Source organism: Pituophis catenifer, unplaced genomic scaffold, assembly GCF_029215685.1.
Source record: "Pituophis catenifer annectens isolate HBS135680 unplaced genomic scaffold, rPitCat1.0.hap2 SCAF_3, whole genome shotgun sequence".
NCBI classification, from domain to species: Eukaryota; Metazoa; Chordata; class Lepidosauria; order Squamata; family Colubridae; genus Pituophis; species Pituophis catenifer.
Window position 1 is genome coordinate 70,797,177 of NW_027256883.1, and position 16,679 is coordinate 70,813,855.

The 16,679-nt window shown below is 37.6% G+C and overlaps 1 protein-coding gene across 3 annotated transcripts in view; it reads right to left on the reverse strand.

The window, feature by feature from the left end:
* DSP (desmoplakin) overlaps positions 1-16,465 on the reverse strand; it is a 45,338-nt gene extending 28,873 nt beyond the window's left edge. The window contains exons 1-4 of one of the 3 annotated variants that reach the window (XM_070940716.1): positions 15,680-16,465; positions 5,524-5,626; positions 3,630-3,778; positions 2,150-2,321 (exon numbers count right to left, since the gene is read on the reverse strand). In XM_070940716.1, the coding sequence (XP_070796817.1) occupies positions 2,150-2,321; positions 3,630-3,778; positions 5,524-5,626; positions 15,680-15,879 (624 nt within the window). In that variant the 5' untranslated portion in view covers positions 15,880-16,465. The remainder of the gene's footprint in view (positions 1-2,149; positions 2,322-3,629; positions 3,779-5,523; positions 5,627-15,679) is intronic. The other 2 variants (XM_070940715.1, XM_070940714.1) reach the window with 2 other exon arrangements.
* Between the last annotated feature and the right edge of the window lie 214 nt (positions 16,466-16,679).

Here is a 16,679-nt window from a genome sequence, read left to right on the forward strand (position 1 = left end):
GGTCAGTTTTTCTAGACTGATGGGCATCAATTAAAGGTAGTCCTGTAGTTGATTTGGGTCAGTACTGGATCTGGGTCAATCTTGTATATTTTGATTGATTATTCAGTGAAGAACTAGAGAACTTCATGAACCCTACCAGTTACAGGTATCTCTTACTTTAAATCACAGAAATAGGGAATGGTAACTTTCTTATATTGGCTTATCCCTTCTTTGATAATTTTATTTATTATACAAAAGAAATAAAACACAAAATGTTGATATCATTGGCTCTATAAGACTCCTTTAATATATTGCTATGACCACAGGAGGTTTTGATAACATTCACTGACAAAGGTATTCAAATATTTAAAGAAATCCAAAAGCGGATGTATATTCTTTTTCCATAAATTATATTTGGAGGCCATTTAGGAGATGCTGTTCTAGAATGATAGAAGAACTTAAAAGAAAAAAGTCTTTATGAGACATCATGCCAGTAGTGTAATGCTACAATGTTCATCCTTTTGAGCCACACCTGTGCTTAACTCATGCTGGAACAATTACAACAAGCAATGCCAATTTAGGTTATTAGCCTCCTGAAAGTTACACAGGACTTTCACCTTCTTCTTTTCAGCTTTGTTTTAGTCAAAGTAGCAGCAAGTTAAAACAAGCATTACTGCAGAACTACAAAAGGGTGGCTCTGTTCCAGCTTCCATTCCTCCCAGAGAAACCTGATCCAGCTGCTTAGCGCAAAGGTCTCCTATCTGCAAACCAACTGGAAAATAAAATTAAACACTAGCAAGCCTGCTAGGGCTACAGGGAAGAATTTCCCATGTATTGCGTTACGAGAGAAAGTATTACTTTGGCTCACTGGAGCTGAGCTTTGCAGACAGAATATTAAGCCAGAGAAGGTCAGTACGAGATAAGATAAGGAAGCTACATGCAACTGGCTCAAAATGCCTATTTATAACAGGCTTCCGAACACTAGGAAAAGCAAAGTCTCCTTTTGCTTCAAAATTTGAAAAGCTCCAATAGATTGTTAAATAAATTTCCCCATTTTTTTCCTCAAATTTTTTAAGTGAAGAAAGGAAGATTTTTCTTATGTATCAACTTAATGTTTTCTTCCTTTAAATTTCAGATGAAAATTCTCACACACACAAAGTTGAAACTGTTTTTCTTTTTCCTTCATCAAGAGTATCTTTATAAGAATGTAAGAAGAACAGATGGTAGAGTTTTATAAAGATGAATTAATGCATCCTTTCATTAAAGAGATTTCAGATTAGTGTGGGAACACTTATTTCCCTATCTCCAGCCATTATATTAATGTAGATGACTCCAAGTTTAGGAGAACTATAATTATATCACAACCCTAGGCTTTGGCAGAATCTATATCTTAACAAAGCAGCAACAAGAAAATCAATGTTTTACTACAACCTCTCCTATAAAGACTATTCAGATTATCAAAAACATCACATTTATTTAAATCTGATGTTTTATTTTAGCAGATCTCTATCTTGGACCAAAAAGGCAATTTCTAAGCAATGAGCATCTTTTAGAAAATTACTATGAACTGATATTTAAGTCACCTTTTCTTTGGGACATTGCATTTTTGAATTCTTTTTCTTCTTCTACCACTATGTTGTAATCATTCCAGAAGAGTTTCTGTAATTCCTCTCTTATCAGAAGCCCCTCCTTCTCTGCAGCTTTTCTGCAGTCTCTTGACAGACATACTGACTTTCTTTCTTTACACCATCTAGCTTATCTACGTCCTTCCCTCATCCCCTGCTTGCACTTGACCAGAGATTCCATATTCAGCTACTTCTAATCTTGTAGAGAATTGGCCGCAGTGAAGGAATGAATAATAATTTTTAATTTGCTTTTCATGCATGCATTGTGAAAAGCAAGCTTTTTGATTAAGACATTCCAACAACTCTTTTTTAATATTCAGTATCAGGCACCATGAAGGTTCAAGTTAACTGATTTATTGCTAAAAGCCAATACACAGGAATCTTCTCAACTAACAGTCAGTACCTGGTTAGAGTTAGATAAGGGTCAACAATATTTAAGGGGGGTTGACTTAGCTCACTTGTGTCTACATAAGGATTCTAAACTGATGCCTCTTTTAACTCCTCCCCCTGGTTCTGACAGTCCTTCTATATTCATTCAAGTTTACCTTCTGCTGTCTCATCCAGTTCAGACATTCACTGGTGACACGCCTAGTGTATTCATCCCAACCTGAAGCACTCTGAGAGCTGTAACCACCACCTTTGGAACTAGCCCTTCGGACACGAGGTACACTGATGGCCTTGTAGAGGGCACGCATCTGCTCTTGAAGTTGAAGCAGTCTAAAGGAAAAATGTAACAGTGAGGAAGAAGAATATCAAAGGTTGGAAGGGAGGGGTGAATTTTCAGGTTCTGAGCTATCTTAGCAAGAAGCTTGAAATAATTAAGAGAATAATAATTCATTATTGAATTCATAAAGAATATTGGGTGGAACAGAGCCTTCTCTATGGTGCCTAGTGAAAAAAATACACTAATTACCAACTTCATTAACATGTTGATTCCTAGATAAAAATTTAACTGTATTAATGACATTTATGAACGCTTAAGAGTTGTCGTAATAAATACAGTTTGTTTGCCTCTGCTGATGATTAGTTTACACCTTTTTTAATTTATTGACATTTCTAGTTGGTTTTACATTTGGGTTACCCATCTGTGATAGCTTTTATCAAAGTGAAAATAAACAGGTATAATCTTAAGAATTGCATTTGAGGTCCAGCTTCACAAATTTATAACATTCGGGAAAGACATTGCATCATGTCTTACTCAAGTGTTGATATTCACACAAATGTAATAGACTGTGTGGATGACCTTAGGGCGTGAGGGAAAGAGATCTTGCCAAGGGAATGACCAGACAAGAGGGGGAGGAGCCCATAGGCACTTAATGGTCAGAGAAAGAAACTTAGTAAGGACCTGTGTCCTAACTGATCAAACAGTTAAAAGTAGTGGAGGGAAGTTTGTACCTTTCAGACTTGCAACATTCTATTAATATAGCCTTACAATTAAGTAGATTTAATTTATCTAGCTGTGTTTCCTATCCAGGAAGGCTGACATTAGATGAGATCTGAATTATTTACTATTCATCTAGTACAGGAGTGTCAAACTCGATTTCATTGAGGGCCACATCAGGATTGGGTTTGACCTTGGGGGGGGGGGGGGTTGGCCAGCTTGATGTCAGTCATGTCAGGGGCACCTGTGGTGGCCTCCTGCAACTCTCTGCCAGTGAAAACAGAGCATGTGGCCCTCCAGAGCTCCGTTTTCACTGGCAGAGGCTTGCAGGAGGCCGTCCCAATTGAAAACAGAGATTGGGAGCCTATTTTCACTGGCAGAGGCACCGTGGGCCAGTCCTTTACTTTTTCCAGAGTGGCCCCACAGGCCAGATCTAAGCACCCCACGAGCCGGATCCAGCCCATGGGCCTTGAGTTTGACACCCCCGATTTAGCAAAGGTTGCATCACATGATTCTAGATGTACATCACCTAGAATAACTCCCATCATCCATATGTAATCATCCATATGCATCTACTTGTTTATTCAATGTGACAGAGGTTACTACTTCAGTACCCAAGTTATACTACTTAGGTACAAATATACCTTTTCTGGTAGAGATCACATGGCTGTCCCATTTGTCTCATTTCTCTGATCAACCCATCAAGGATGTCCATGTGTTCATTTGCCTGACCAAAGCAATCCTCCAGCTCTCGGTTCCTGCTAATTTGGATACCATCTCCATACTTCAGTTCCTAAAACAATTAAAATAAAGCATAAACCACCCTATCAACACACAGAGACACAGATCAATTTATCAATACTACTGAAAAATAAAAGACTACTATGACATCCTTTACATGTCTTTGAACAGAATTTGGACAACTATAGCTACTGCAATTTGCACTAAATAGACTACTTTCCAAAATATATACTTAAATCAGAAACTAAGAGATAACAAAAGACTCTAAATGTAGAAAATGATCAGTATTTTGTGTAAGAAATTGGATCAAGCTTCTCAATATTTCTTTCTGCAATTCCTTAATGCTACACTTGTTGTTTGAAGATATTGAAACCAATTAAAGGTAGAACAACGTAGAGAGCAGGAATGGGCAACTATGGAAACTTAACTTGTGGACTTGCTGGCTCAGGAATTCTGGGAGTTGAAATCCACAAGTTGTAAAGTCTGTAATATTGTAATACAGTAACAGACTTTGCTCCAATCTTAACTTCATAAATATATAGATAGGCTGAAAGCTAGCAGGGACTGATTAGGAAAGTGTTCTTGGGTTTGTATGAAGAAAATGAAAAACTCAAGACAAAATGTAGCTAATACTCTATGAAAACTTCTATGATGTGAATCACTAGTAAATACAGTAGGAGACTGGAAATAATGTCTTTATACAGGTAAGTCTTTGACTTATGATCACAATTGAGCCCAAAATTTCTGTTGCTAAGTGAGACATTTGTTAAGTGAGTTACGCCCCATTTTATGACTTTTCTTGCCACAGTTGCTAAGTGAATCACTGCAGTTGTTAAGTTAGTAACCCGGTTGTTAAGTGAGTCTGGCTTCTCCAATGAATTTGCTTTCAGAAGGTCGCAAAAGGTGATCACGTGACCCCTGGACATTGCAATCGTCATCAATATGAATCAATTGCCAGACATTCAAATTTTGATCACGGGCTGGTGCAATGGTCTTAAGTGTGGAAAATGGTTGTAAGTCACTTTTTTTAAGTACTGTTGTCACTTCAAACAGTCACTAAATGAACTGTTGTAAATCAGGGACTACCTGTATAAGATTGCTTTTGCCACTGTGAAGACAACTGGGTCATATTTAGCTTTTCTACATAAGTTTTTATTCTCATTCTCATTCCCCCCCCTCTCTCTCTCATTCCTCTCCCCCCCCTTCTCTCTCTCTCTCTCCATTCTCTTAGTGTTCTAATTGGCAGAACACTGAATTCAGGGGACAAAAAGAAAGAAAATGAGACATGAAAAAAGGATTCTGTATACAATGAAGGTTTCAAAAAGAAGCCACACCTAAAATTTTTATTGATGATGCATCTCTATAGAAATAAACAGGTATTGAATAAAATTACTCTTAAGAGCAGCTATCAAAAGATGTATATGCCATGACAAATTGGCATGTTTAATGTTAATTAATGTAGGAATCTAAAACAAATTCATGTTTAATGTAGGAAGCAGTCAATAGCAAAATAATTTGTGACTGGTTTTACAAACATGAAGTAACACAAGCATTGTTGACCACTTTGTGCGTTATATGAACCTATACAACTCAGATTTATTCAGTAATCAAGCACAAGAATGCTACATAACTATTTGGCTACTCTCTGTGTGAAAATGAACCCTAAACTTTTTCACTACAAAGCAAGTGTTCTATCGTTTTATGCATCCTTATTAATATGTTGATTTACTTTCTGCAATATGTGCCATTGTTCACTTATTATTAAAAATAGTGAAGCAACACCATCTCCCAACTTACAGGTTGCACTATGAGTTCAGCGCGCATGAGGCAATCCGAGCAAGCTTGCAGAAGGTCCTGAATGGTGTTCTGACGCCGGGACACTGTAGCAGTTCCATTTTGACTGAAAGACCAAGAGTGAGAAAGAGAATACCAATTACACTGTTGAAATCAACCATTAATTATAAATGTGTTTTCCGAAAGAACACAACACACCTTATTTAAATTAAGGTGTTGTAACCTGCTCGACTTCAGAAAGATCCTGATGATACTTGGGTCACTCCTTTTTGTGGTATTACAATGCTGAGTCTGCACTCTGTGAAACTACTGTGGGAACATGTCACAGCAGCTAACCTGCTGTGAATTGGATTTTTTTTCAATAGATCAAATCTATACAAATGATGAGCAAATTTAAGAGAAAGTTCTTAAAACAGCTTTCACCATTGAATCGGCATCTTTATGATGCGCTGAACTTTAACTCCTACTTGGCCAGTTAATGTAGCGAGAGAATTGCAAGGAATTAGAGTCTAGAGAATGCTGGGCTGAAGAAAACTGGGTTAAGTATCAGCTGGGGGGTGGGGGGACCGACATATAGGGTGTGATAGCACAGCTAAATCCCTAGTATAAAATGCAGTTTTCTTTGTCCCTCTTCCTAAAAGCTTCATTTTAGAAATCCCTCCCAGAATATTTCCAGCAGTCAATACTATCTCAAAAGTTGCATTTTTGTGAACCTTTTGGCTGGAGCTGTTGCTTCTCATTTCAAATACATATACCTCGTTACCCGTGATAGTTTCTCCTTTTATCTTGTTACTCATTCCCAATTAACTCAATTAAAGCTATCCATAAAACAATTTGTAATTAATCAATAAATGGAGGATATTTCCATTTCAAGGTCACTTCAAGGTTGGTGTGAACTTCAAGGTCACACCATCCAAAGTACACATTTGACACAAGGCCCAGATGGAAGACAAGTTTATACTGTATATACTTTCAGATTCCTGAATAGTTTGCAGTTTATCAATTTTCCTACTCCCAGTTGTACAGTTTTCTCCTGAAAACTGTACAACTCCATGTTACAAAAGGGTAAGGTGAGGAACCAGGAGCAAAAGATTCATTTGTTCCATTACTGCAAATGAATTTTTAGTTTGGCCATGTGTTCAGATACTCTCTTTGGGTACATATGTGCCCTAAATGTCAGGGACAAAATAGGTATATTATAAGCCTCAGGTCATATGATGGAAGATCAGATCAGATCTCTGAAATCTCAACTTTTTAAAAAATATTATGAATCTCATCTGGAAATTTGTCTTAAGCAATCTCCAAAATCAGACTGCCTTTCCAGACTCTGATAATTGACCTTTTGGTAAGGGCACTTTGTATAAGAGACTAAGGCTCTATTACAGTGTTGGCAAAACTTTTCAGCACCAAATGCCGAAACGGGAGTGCGTGCACACAGGGGAGCACCGGAAACCAGAAGAACAGTTCCCCAGCATGCACACACGGGAGTGCCAGAAACCGGAAGAGCAGCTGAGCTTCTGGTTTCCGGCATGCACATGAGCGCCAGTCACATAGTCTTCTGGTTTCTGGCATACATGCATATGCGAAGACCAGCTGGCCAGTGCATATGTGCATGCTGGAACCCAGAAGAACAACGGACAATGGCCGGCATACCCAGAGAGATGGCTCAGTGTGCCACTTCCTGCACGCGTGCCATAGGTTCGCCATCATGGCTCTATTAAAATGTTTGGTTATAAAGAAACAGCCATCAGAAATTTGCCAACACTGAACACACCCGTGCAAGCTCGCAAAATAAACTGATGGTGGAATTTTTAACCATCTATAGATTGTTTTGGATTTCATTTGTTAGTGAAACAGTCATGTGGTAGAGATCCAATTGTGGGATTCAGCCAGTTCGCACCACTTCAGGAGAACTAGTTGTTAACTTTCTGAGCAATTTGGCAAACTGGTTGTTGGAATAAATCATTAGGGCAGAGAACCGGTTGTTAAATTACTTGAATCCCACCACTGTAGAGATCCTTTCATGAGGAACTTTCTGTCATTTATTCTTTTCTAAAAATGAAAACCTTGCCTATTCAGCAAGTAAAAATGTAATATATAAGCCAGCAATTTCTCTTCCCAGAATTCCTTGCCACCAGCCATGCTAGCTAGGGAATTATGAGAATTAAGATCCAGAGACCTTAAGGGACTCCAATTAAGAAAAGCTATATTAGGAGACCAAAGCACCATCCAGAAAGTTGTGATACGAAGGAGATTCTGAAGGGCACAACATAGTTTAAAATGTTTTTGAGAGGAATGTACATATTCATAAAGATTAAAATAACATGGAAAGGATTTTACTGTGCCCCATTTCCCAAGTAAACTGACTTTGACTGCAAAATGACAGTCAAATTTGCGAACAAAAGTTGTAGTTGTAGTCCTGTGTCCGAAATTCACCCAACTGTGGATCCTACCTTCAGATTCAATCTACTATATTGTATACCATGTTGTTATATATGCAAATGCTGGAGTAATATTAATCTTTTTCTTTGCTTTACGAAGCAAAGGAGATAAAATAGAACAGCACATTTACCAGAGTGCCATCCTTTGGAATTATCCACTAGAATATTATTCCCAGCTATGAAGCTTAAAAATATATTTTGGATGCCATTCTAAATTTTTATTTAGAAAAGTTAAATAAAGTAGAATGCTGTCTAGTACAGTAATAATGGCAAAAAGACACTAGCTCTTTTATTTAAATCATATATTTTGTTATGCTCAAAGAACAAAGAACACTTGCTTGGGCTGCTTTTCCACAATACAGTCATCCTGAGTTGCAAGTCAGCACTAGCTGAATGTAGGCGAGGTGCTCCAAATGATGAACCATATAGTACCTCCATGGTAAAATCAGAGCTCTCAAACAGGCTCAGGCATCTCCCAAATGGAAGAATTTGTTATTAAGACATTTAATGCAGGAAAGTGCCCTGCAACTGGCAGAAAAATATATAGCAATTCTCTTACATACAGATGATGTAGTTCTGTTTGCCCAAACCTATAGTAATCTAAAAAGAGCATTGCAGGTCCTGGCTGAATACTGCCACTTGAAACCCTAGAAATTCACTATAATAATCCAAGATGCTGTTGTGTGTGCTAAGCACCCTAAAACATACGTTTGGAAAATAAACCATCATCCAATTGAGAAGATACTTTACTCATTAAAGTGTTACAGTATTGGGTTTCATGTCACAACTGCATGTAGGTTGTGTATATATATATGGATCACATATATATATACACATGTGGAAAAGCCCAAAGACCTGCTATAACCCCACAAACTTTCGTTTACAAGAGAACACTGTATATTCCCACTTCATTTCAAAAACACTCAGGCCAAGACTAAGAAAGCATTATTATTTGGCATCCAAATAGATCCATATATTTCTTCTGCCACCTTGGGAGAGATTCAGACTAAGTTCTTTCAGGCAACATTTTAAGTCTCATGTTGTATTTCAAATATAGTCCAATATCACCAGGTTGGGGTCAGTAAGATTAATTCCAATGCCTCGGTACACGTTTTCACATACTGAATTAAACTTTTCTTCTCCCTGGCAGATCTAACTCCTCTGGTCCTTTCTGATAATTTCACTTCCTTTGAGCCAAAGCAATAAATTAAAAACTGCTACTCTTCTTTTAATACAAATACACATGCTAGGGCATAAGTGTACAGTAGAAGCAACCAGGCAGTGCCTCAAGGTAACTTGATAGCCACTCAGACCTGAGGCTCCTCCCTAAAGACATATTTCTATGCAGTTTTCACACATGCTAGATAGCTAAACTAATTTACTAAGGTGAAAGTTAACATTGGCAAGTTCGTTGAACTCTCCTCAGTGGTTTTACAGAGGATTCAAATCCAGACTATGCTATTCAAATCAAGGCTACCTCATTCAAATCAAGACTATACCAATGTAAATGAGCCATTGAAAACATCAAATGTGTCTTATTAGAGTAATCGTTTTACACTGACACTATGAGCCCTTAATTTATATTCAACTAACTTCCCTGGTCATTCTGAATACTTTTATTACAACCTCTAATTTTCAGACTCAAAAGACTCCACTGCATTAAGTGTAGCCAAATTTTGTCATGTAATGCACAAGATATGCAGCAGTTTGACTGATACCTTCACCTAATTAATATTTTTTGGTATGCAATGTGTTTTATGAATAGGTCGTTGACTGTAATAAATAAACTTTCCCTATCATAGAAAAATTATCTAATTTTTAAGAAAGTATTTACTTTCCAGATCTAATTCAGCCTGTTAGCCATCATATTCATCTGTATTATTAAACTACATTGTATTGTGGCTTAAAAATAAAGGTCCACTTGTACTAAATGAATGACAGAAGTTGGGAATTCTGGTAATTCCAAACAACTGGAAAGCATTGGATTAGTATATGTTGGATTTTTTTTTTAACCAGAAAACTTCTTCAATGAATCTTCAGCCTTTCAATCAGAACAATTTTATCCAGAGAAAGCATCTGAGCTCACATATTGCATTTATTAAAGAATAGACATCAAGTGATAAATAGTGCAGGTGTAACACCTGTTGCAGATCTATAATTTTATCTACCATCACATTAATACTAAAACTTTTAATATTTATTTAATACTTTCATCATATTTTGCAAATGATACCGCAGCCATCTCATTACAACTACAAGCTATTCTTCCAAATCGCATTATCATCTACAGTACAGTAATAGACAAACGAATAAGAGGCGGCATCAGGAAAGATAAATGGATAGAGGTGAACTTGTAATTTACTCAAATGCCTGAAGACAAAACATTAATTTTGGGAAGTGCCACTGGTTGGCTGTAGCCATCCAAAAGCACAGTCTCTAATATTTTACTTGACTGTCACATTTCAGTACCAGGCAAAGACCTTCTTCACCCCATTTCCTGCAAGACTTTAACATCCTTTCAAAGCTTATAAACTGTTTTCTTATTCTTGGTTTGTTCTTTTAAATTTCAGAGTTTGTTACCATGCATATGCAAATATGAAATAAAATCAGCCTCAAATTTGGAGTCATTCAATACTGTATTCTCATCGTTTATATATATTATTTATCTCAATATATTTCTTATTAAGTTTCCTACATTGCCATCCATTCCATTATCACAAGTAGAATTCTGAATTTACAACAAGGAGGACTAGAACCTTGCTTCCTTTTACAAATACAAAATGGCATTATCCAGATACCCGAGATTGCCAAACCAGAGTCTAATAGCACTATTCCCAGTCAACCTTATATGTTAAGAACTTGCAATCATAGAAGCAACTATTAAGCTTTTTTGAAGAAAAAAACAAAGACTAATAATTGTATGCTCATGAAAATGATGGGATAGATAATTATGCTGAGACATAATTATTTTTCTAAAGACAGGTTAATTTTCTAATTAGCAGAAGCTGGAAGTAATGTACATTCTGCATTCAGATAATATATAATAGGGATAAGAGGTGTGTGTGTGTGTGTGTGTGTGTGTGTGTGTGTGTGTGTGTGTGTGTGCAAATAGATTCATTCAGAATTAAGCTATGACCTGGCTCAGAATGACATGCAAACAGACTCAGAACCTTCTAATACTAGCCAAGATTAGCATCAAAATAATACTGAACCAGTATCATTTTGAAAATTTATGCCATGATAACTTTTGACCCCTTAAGCATGGTCTAAAATCAGCAGATTAATATCTGGGCATGACTTCTTTGCATAGCAACCTAATCAGCTATAACAGATTTGATTCATTCATTTTGTAATGTGCCACTTGCACAACTCAATTTATGAAGGATCAGCAGAGCTATTGGGGTATGACATCTGTATTTGCTCAGACGTGCCAATTCTGCACACCAAACTGTACAATATCTCACTTATCTCCTAACTCTCTCAAAGAGGGGTAAAGTAGCTTTACCGTTTTTAATGAAAAGCTGAAATATCCTAGTTCTTTATTTACTTTTTAATTACTTTTAGTCTCCCCTACCTGCACAAACCCACCTAGAATTATTGGCTCTTTATATCTTGGCAATCAGGTTGCATGCTCTGTTTTTTATCAAGTGATCTTTTCATTAGTCATGGTATTATGGGACACTCCTTATTCTCATCTTGGAATTGTGATGGTGTAGCAGTCATTTTCATTAACAAACATACTGGTTGCATTTGTTCACATAGTCTGCAATGCCCTGCCCTACCCTGCCTTGCCCTGCCCTGCCCCAAGAACAAGCCTTTGGAAATAAGGAAAAGAAGAAATAACAAGGATTTTTTTTAAAAAAAAATATGAAGTTGTAATTCTAGTCTTTGTATGACTGTACAGACTGCTACTTGTATTCTACTTGTCTCTGCAAGTAAGTTCACTGACAAATAGATTTAAATGCATAAATATGTAAAAGACATTTTAAAAAACAACCTTGCCTTACAATAATTTTTACCTTATTTTAAACATTGATACATTAAGGAATTAGAAATTATGTTTTTGAAACAAATGCAACCCAGATTTAATCACAAATTAAATCTTACCACTACTTAATACGCAATATGAAAATGACTTTGCATATAAAGATGTAAGAATTTCCAAAAGCAACATCCAATATTGCTTGAAAAAATTCTACTTATGTGATACTAAATTTCCCCTGCTACCCCCTCCTTTGAAAGCTCTCAAAATCTATTCCAGAGGGCTTGATAGACCATATGAGATTTTTGTAGGCAAACACAAAAAACAGTAGTTGAGGTGAAACAATCCTCTTCCTCTTGATTCCATCAATGGAAATTGTTTCTATTGGCAAATTCTATTGGCTTTCTGAAAGTTGATATAGGTAAGGAGAGAGTGGCAATGTTGCCTGGAAGGAAGCTTGTACTCCCTGCTCTGCACAAGGAAAAGAAAAGAAAAATACAATTACAGGAGAAGAGAGAGGACATGGGAAACGTGCACACCACCCATCCCTCATGTCTGATACTGGAGAAAGCAAACTAGATAGTGGCTCCTCTGAGATAAAATGCTTTACAATGAAAAAGAAAGAGTGATAAAGGAACATTGGCTGGTGAGAACCTTTTTGCAAAGTGTGGAGTTAATCACTAGCCATTTCATTTGCATTCTCCATTCCTTATCAATGAAACTGCTACAGAAACCAACTTATTCCTAGATTCCCACAACTGAGAAGCTGAGAACAGACAGCTTACTCAACCCTTGGGGGAGGGAGAGGCTGACACTGTCATTTCAGTAAGTTACAAGCTGGAAGATGAACAACCCAAAATAGACAAAAATTTAACAAAACCAGACCTTAACCTCACAGGCAAGTCTGCTGAAACTTTGATGAAGAAATCGTTTGCATTCAGAAATATATGTACCAATACTTCTATATTTCAGTATACAAACTTTCTCAGATGTTACAACTATTTGTAAATGCCTAATGTTAAAGATTGATACATTCCTAAGAATTGAGCAAAATATGGTAGCCAGAGAAGATGAACACAGTAACAAAAACTACATACTGATATTGCTGCAGGCAAAAAAGACACTTAGGAAAATTAAGAAAATAACCAAAAAGAAAAAAAAATGTAACTATTAACATCTGAAATAAGGCTATATTACTGTACACAACTAAGCAATTCCATTCATTTTTGCATGAAAAAAGGTTGTTCAAATTGCATTCTTAAAAACCGGTTTCTCTTTCCAGGTGTACTGCCTCCATTCACAACTTCTGGCATCTAATTTTAATTTAATTCACACAATTTCTGCAGAGCTCTTTTGGTTTTTAACAATTAAATGACAGAAATTCAGCAGAGGAAAAACTTTTCTCCACTGTATCTGAAACTGGAAGGATGTTAAATCTATTAAATTTCTACTTATTTTGAATCCATGGAGATGTTTATAAAATGTACTGATTTTGCTGAATGTTTTCAAACAAGGCTGGGTTAATACTCTGAAGAGTATTAAATATAGAGCACAGCCATAAATATTATTGTACCAATGATAAGGCTATTACCAATGATGATTAACTAGAGTAAATTGTGTGTGTTTGTGTGTGCCTTCGAGTCAGTTTTGACTCCTGACAACTGCCAGGACTAGTTCCTGCAGTTTTTCAGAAGTTGCTATTGCCTCCTTTCTAAAGCTGAAAGAGAATGACTAGTCACTAACCCAAGGTCACTCAGCTGGCTTTGTGCCTAAAATGGGAATAGAAATCACAATCACTCCCACTCCCAATTTCTAGCCTGATGCCTTAACCATTACACCAAATCTAAGGTTTCTACAAGGTCTCAATATGCTCAAACATAATCAGAAGAGACTCTCAATAACCATACTATCAATGCATACCAAGGTAAGTATTCAATTAAAGCTAATATATGGTAAATTAACAATAAATCTAGAGTCTACATAGTTAGTAAATTGTCCACACCCAGTCCCATGGAGGAAAAAAAATAATACTGAGTACTATAAATAAATTTTTACCAAAAAAAGGAGGGAGAGCTGAGAAAGGAATTACTTCCCAAACATTAAACACAGTAAGAGATTAAAAACAAGCATGTTTTATCAGTTGCCTTTGAATGTATGCCATCCACAAAGGGAAGATTTAATTTTGAAATATAAATAGGTCTCTTTTAAAGTGGACTTTGTACATTTGTGTTTAGTGGTTCACAGACTTGGAATTAAGAATCACCATTCTTAACTACCTTTAATAGTTTATCAACACTGCTAGAGCACTACATCACGTAATAAACCACAGCAATGCTATGAGATAGACAAGATACAAAATGGAAGTAACTAAAAGAAACTTTCCAATTTTGTTATTCAAAGAAAGAAAAAAAGCTTTACTGAGCCCCATCATACAAAAAAGATGGTGGTTCTGAAAAGAAACCTTGATGACAAAATCAACTAATTTGGAAAGACAGAAGCCAAGATTCACACCTCAATTTTTAATCTTAAATATTCTTTGCTAGTTTTGCCAATGTGTCACACCAGTGAAAACAAGCCCCGCTAAGCAAGTGAAATAAATAGTACATAAACCAGACAGATGGGCTACTATTCATTATAATCTTTCTCTAGAAAGTTTGGGTGTCAGATATCAGACAGAATCTCATATATGTTACTTATACATGCACAGGCAAGCCACACATGCTTGCCCTATCTCATATGCATGTAAACACTCCTTGTGATCATATAATAACTATCTAGAGAGGGTAATATGTACAAAGTGTACAATGAAGGAAGAGCCAACGTCAATAACTGTTCCTGGTAAGTAGGATATGTTTGCTTGCAACAGAGTCTGTATTGTGCTTTTCAATTATAAATGGTTTATAACTGCATGCAGCTTCCTTAGCCAGCATGCAGTTATAAATAAGTTTCCACAACAGGAAAAATAAGGCATGTGAAGCAGTGTTACACATTTTTTTCTCAAGGATACAAATAATTTTTAAAAATCCTTCTTAGTGGATCAACAAAAGTGTAACTATTCTTTTGTATGACTCTTTCTTGAAAGCACAAAACAATGTTCCGGCCTTAAACTTAGGAGTTGGGTGTTTGACATAAAGAAAGGCTGCAGCAGTTCCATTATCAAAAGGGTAGTAATCACAAAGATGCAAGCAAAAAGGACATTACTCATCAGAAAACTTTATGCTCTCCACAAAGTTAAAACTATTAGTTTTAATCCCACAAGATACTGTACTGATGGGTGAATCATCTATCTGAGCTCCCCTTTGTCCTACAATTCAATAGCCATAACCCAAAACTACAGCCTGCCAAGAGCCATTATATTATCAAAAGTTGCAACCAGAACACCTCTGAACTCTGTCCTGAGCTTTTTTTTAAAGGTATCATAGGAAATAATCTTCCCTATAAGTCCAAATGCAGAGCATAAGAGGAGGAGTTCGGAAACAAGAGGATACAATGAATTGCAACTAGATCTTCTTTCTACACACAGATACACAGCTTAATCAGCAAGGTTAATTTATATTCCAGGAAGCAACGGCAGGTTTCAGCAACCAGTTAGAGCTGCCCATGATGGGACGAGTCCCGTTCCTCCTTAACAGGGCGACTCTTTATTTACTTGCAAAGAGAAAGAAGGAAAAATAAAATCTAGACATAGGTATACACCAGGAGACGTAGAAACTGCGAGATATTGTTTTGCGCTTACGTATATCCTTCGGAGTTGATGTCCCCGACATAGCTTTTCTGGACGTAATACATTTTATGAGTATGGCTGCTTCCCCCGCCGCCGCCGCCGCCTCCCATCATCATATGGGAGTTCATGTCGTAGCGCATATCCGGGCCGGACTCCGATCGGACCATCCTGCCCAAGGTGTTGAGCCTGGGATGGGATCCATTTATGCTCATCTTGAAAAGCTGTGTTTAGCTCAAGCCTCGGAGAAGGAAGAGAAGAGCCAGATCACAAGAAAAGCATCAACTCGGCACCGACGGAACTGAAGAAAGCTGTCCTGGAGAAGGGCTGTATTCTAGTTGCTTTTTTTTTTCCTTTTCTTTTTCTTTCTTCCTTTCTCCCCACTTCTGGCAAAAGCAAACGAGCGAGCAGCGCGAAACCCCAAATTAGTTCCCTTTTAAGGAATGCAGAAAGGAGAGGCAGCTGGTCTGAAAGGGGGGCGATGTGGGGGACGATCAGGGTGGGAGAGAGGAAACAGGGACAGGTATACAAAAAGTGGGAGGAGGGGAGATGAGGGGGGGCTAAAGGCAAAGGAGAAGTAAGCTGAAAGACTAGCTGTTCGAGGGAGAAAGAAAGAGAAGGCAGGTCCCAGTGGCGTCCAAGCAGCAGCGTCCAGGTGAGAAGGAAACCAAGCGGCGGCGTTACTGGTGGTTGTGGCGGCGAAGGAGGAGGAGGAGATCAGCCAGTCTCCTCCCTACAGGCACAGGAAGGACGAAAGCCGCAAAGTTTGGGAATCTTTTTGAACTAACAAGCCTGGGCGTGGAACCACCGCCCTCTGGTTCATTCCGGTCCTCTTCCCTCTCCACCCTCCCCACTCCCGTCGAGCCACAGACAATAAAACTAGAGGCTGCCGAAGAGAGAGAGAGAGAGAGAGAGACTCCTGGGCCGCCGCCTCTACGCCTTTACCTGGCTTGCCCAACCCAAAGACTTAGGTGGAAGCCAACGCCCCGCGCGCAGCTACGTCCTCGCTTTCGTT